At 42.7% G+C, this 4397-nt stretch overlaps 1 protein-coding gene across 2 annotated transcripts in view; it reads left to right on the top strand.

Annotated features, from left to right (window-relative positions):
- Nucleotides 1-4155, top strand: part of ZMYND12 (zinc finger MYND-type containing 12) — a 34698-nt gene extending 30543 nt beyond the window's left edge. Inside the window, exons 7-8 of one of the 2 annotated variants that reach the window (XM_008067176.1) lie at nt 1618-1763; nt 3724-4155. In XM_008067176.1, coding sequence (XP_008065367.1) covers nt 1618-1763; nt 3724-3846 — 269 coding nt within the window. In that variant the 3' untranslated portion in view covers nt 3847-4155. The remainder of the gene's footprint in view (nt 1-1617; nt 1764-3723) is intronic. The other variant, XM_008067177.2, reaches the window with a different exon arrangement.
- The last annotated feature ends 242 nt before the right edge of the window (nt 4156-4397 follow it).

Here is a 4397-nt window from a genome sequence, read left to right as displayed (position 1 = left end):
GGAGTTGGAGTCCCACTCTGTTGCCTAGGCTGGAGTACAGTGACACACTCACGGCCCTCGCAGCCTCAACCTACTGGGCTCAGGCGATTCTTTCACCTCAACCTTCCAAGCAGCTGGAACTACAGGCGTGCATCCCCACGCCCAGCTAACTTTTTGATTTATTGTGGAGACAAGGTCTCACCAAGTTGCCCAGGCTGGTCTTGAACCCCTAGACTCAGGCAAGTCTCTCACCTTAACCTCCTGAAGTGCTGGGATTACAGGCTTGAGCCATCGTGCCCGGCCAGGGCCAAATTTGATTCATCTCTATTCCCAGGCTCAGTGGAAGACTGAGTGCTGAGTAGCACTGTGCAGTATATGCCCTCTGAGATAATAAAAAGAGACAGATGATCTAGTTCCTGCTCAAAGAAGACATACAGTGCAGGTGGTGATATAGAACCTATATGCATAGGTTAGATATAGAAAAAGAACATTTCTATGAGCACAAATTATATTATAAGATGAATCCCAGAACAGTGAGGTGAGAAAAGTTGAGTAGTGTTGAAGAAGGAAGACTTTTTGAAGGAGACATTTTGAGCTAAGATTTTTTGGTTTTTGGTTTTTTTTTAGTTGAAGTCTCACTCCGTTGCCCAGACTGGAGCGCAGTGGCTGCTCCCGGTCACCGCAGCCTCAACCTGCTGGGCTCCGGAAATCCTTCCGCCTCAGCCTTCTGAGTAGCTGGAACTATAGGCATGCGCTACCACACCCGGCTAATTTTTATTTATTTATTGTGGAGATGAGGTCTCACCAAGTTGCCCCGGGCGAGTCTTGAACCCACGGGCTCAGGCAATCCACTCACCTCAGCCTCCCAAAGTGCTGGGATTACAGGCTGAGCCACCGAGCCCGGCTTTGAGCTAAGGTTTTAAAGATTAATAACTTTACTGGGTTTTCTCTCATTATAAAAGTGGCTCATGTTACAGCAGAATATAACTTGAAATCATAGTCAAAGCTAGCCAACCTTAACATTATAATGTATATTCTTTTTGTCTTTTTCTCTAAGCTTAGGACTTCTAAGTGTAAATGCTTTTAAGTAACTGGCCTATAATAACTGCATAATAAATGGCGACTAGAGTAGGACCAAAAACTGCTTGGGAAAGTAGTAAACAAGCTCACATGGGGAAGCAGAAAGTTATTGTTTAAGCATCTTTGACCTGGGAGAGAAGACTTAAGCTGCTGCAGCTGCAAGAAGCCCCTTTCCTCGGCTCTCTCTTCTCTACTGTAGAGTAGAAGCTGAATTGGACCCAAGGAATCCAGCTGTGACAAATTCGCTGTATTTGAGAACCCAAGAGATCTAGAGTTTGGGGTTCTGAAAGCTTAGCAACATTGGGAGCTGTGGGAGTGAGCATGTTTTTAGGCTGCTCTGCTAATGGCCTGCTAAGCAAAGCTGGAGAGTTTCTGGAAACTGCCTGCCTCCTGCTCTGTATGTGCAGATAGTCCTCCAGGTGAAGGACTTGCTGTTTCCACCAGTGCCCCTCTAAAGAGGCCTCAGCCAACTAGGCCCCCAAACAGCTGAATGCTTAGGATGAGGGTAGATTCAGTTGCCAAGGGCCTATTTTCTTGTCTCTTCCCCTTCCAATGCAGATGAAGCCCAGGAAGCAGAAGCCATTCAGAGCCTCACTTCCATCTTGAACATTCGAGAATCTACATCTGACAAAGCCCCCCAAAAAACTATCTTTGTTCTGAAAACCCTGGTGATGCTTTACTACCTGATGATGAATTCTGCAAAGGCAAGTTTCCCTAGAAAAGCAAAGTATCTCAAATGAAAGTAGAAATTAACCTAGTTGAATTCAGCTGTGTTTTGCTCAGTTTCACTAGCCTTTGCCCTTCAGAGCAAGCCTTCATTTCCAAAAAAGTTCAGACGCTCTTGACATTTCTCATTTGTTGAGTCCAGCCTGCATAATGGAGACTGAGTTGCCTTCTTCCCTCAAGGGGGCCTTCCCAGGGCTGTACAGATAAACAGTCTGAAGCAGTGCTGGGAGGACTGCAGGGGGGCTCTGGAGAGGCCTTGGAGGAATGAAGTAGCAGCTCTGACTCACTCACTGAGTTCCCTATTGCTATGGGGAATCAGGCAGAAACCTATGGCCATGGAATGATTTAAAAGGTAACTGTTTTGAGTACTTATTACATGCCAGTCATTGGCCTAAGTCCTTTAATAATTATCATATTTAATGCTCACATCAACCTTATAAGGTAGGTATTTTGTTATCTCCACTTTACAGATAAGGGAACTGAGGCACAAAAAGGGTCAATTCTTTGTCCAATGTCTTAAAGACAGTAAGTGGCCTATCTCAGATTTAGTGACTGACTGATTAACTCAAAAATGTATTGACATCTACCATTTACAAGGCACTAGTCTATAGATGGGATACGGTGGTAAATAACCAGATATTTCCCATCTCCATGACACTTGTGTTTTTTGGAGCAGAGGAAGTAAACATATAAATCCGTAATGTAGTTTCAGATAGTGGAAGGTGCTATAAAGAAAAATAAATCAAGCAAGAGGAGAAAGAGAGAGGGAACTGGCTGGAGGAGGTTATGTGGGTGCCATGGGAAAATTTAAGATTCCTATCCTTTCCCTTCTTCCTTCTCTCCTTTCTTCAACTAGCTTTTACTAAGCACCTACTATATACCAGGCCTGGAGGAGCTCACAGTCAGCAGGTTATAATAGAGTGTGATACTGAAGCTCAGAGCACTGTAGGAGGATGGAGGAAGGGTACTAATCCTGCCTGGAATAGATGTAGGAATAGGTAAGGAATGGGGAAATATTTCCATTGACTTTTCCAGTTTACATGGGACAAAACCTCTTTTCTACAGTTACTTGGGTGACTGAGGTGGGAAGATTGCTTGAGCCAAAGGGACCAGGGTCTAAATTTCCACTGTATATTCAAGAAAGTCATTACACCAAAGTATGTTAAGGGTGTTAGGTCTTCAAGAGGCTCTTGGACAATTGGGACACAGCTCTACATCAAGATTGCTACCTCACTTCCTGCAAGTCTTAACTCAGCTGTCTTTTTTCCATGAAGCTTTCCCTGGTCTCCCTGTATAAAACTGCAAAATCCCACTACCACCTCTAATGCATCCTATCCCTCTTTCTTGCTTTATTTTTTCCTTAGCATTTATCATTATTTAAGATATTATCGTGTTTTACTTATTTATCTCATTTCTTGTCTCTCTGCCTTACAATACTGTAAGTTCTTCCACAAGGATAGGAATTTCAGCCTATAGTCATAGTACCTGGAACATAGTAGCCATTCAATAAGTATTTGAGGAAGGAAAGAAAGAAGGAAGGGCAGCCTCTGTCCAAGTCAAAACTGGGTCACATGGCCCCCAGGACTGCCCCAGGATGGTAATTTAGTTGTAGCACCTATAACTTCTGCCCTCCAATGTTGGTCCCTAAGCCCCCAATTAAAATCCTATAGAAATCTCACTTTGTTAAGAAGATGTACTTAGTTTGTACACAGTTTGTCAAGTCAGCTGAATTTTTTCTGGTGCCCTCTGCCTCACCCAGCACACATGTGGTTAGCTGTAAGAGTCCAATGTGTGTTAATAGGTTTACCAACAAGAGCTTACCACGGTGTGAGAAGGTGATGAGTTCTCACCTGTGCTTCTGTAGTTGAACACAGTTGGGGTTCCCAATGTTATGCTTTCCTATGAGAACTTTCTTTTGTCACTGCAATTCTATTTCAGGCACAGGAATATGCCATGAGAGCCCTCAGTCTAGCCAAAGAACAGCAGCTCGATGTCCAAGAACAAAGCACCATTCAAGAGTTATTAAGTCTCATCTCAGCTGAAGATCATCCCATTACTTAGTGACCCATGAGCTCTGCATCAGGGGTTATTCAAGGAGCTACTAAATATGCAGTAAATTCCAGTCTTTCACAATGGCTTTGAGGTACTCTAAATTGCTGAGGCGTCCACCCTCGTCCCTTGGGATTGCACACATAGCTGTGATTTTATTCTTACATAGCATATGTGGGAGAATATAGAGCTTTAGGCATAGAAATTAGTAACACTTGCTTATCATGTGCTTTGTACTTGGTTTATTATGACTTTGTATGACTGAATAATGTGTCATCAGATCACTATATGGCATTTGTAATTAAACTGCACATAATTGGTTATTTTTCCAGAAGTATTTCAGTGGTGCATGTTTCATAGGTCTTTGCTAAGGAGCAGAGAATAGAGCTATATTGGAACAAAGTTTCTCTATTCTTGATTCTATACTGAAATTAAATTAGCATTGATCTAAGATAGATTGTGATAAAGTATTCAATATAATTCCTAGGGCAATCACTAAAAAAAGAGCTCTAAGAATAGTTAAAAATCAGCAACAGGATTAACATGGTATACTAGAAAATTCC

This window comes from Carlito syrichta, unplaced genomic scaffold (genome assembly GCF_000164805.1).
Source record: "Carlito syrichta isolate Samal-C Ts95f unplaced genomic scaffold, Tarsius_syrichta-2.0.1 Scaffold309326, whole genome shotgun sequence".
In the NCBI taxonomy this organism is placed as follows: Eukaryota; Metazoa; Chordata; class Mammalia; order Primates; family Tarsiidae; genus Carlito; species Carlito syrichta.
Note: the sequence above shows the minus strand (reverse complement) of the source record. Positions and strands in the feature narration are given on the sequence as shown.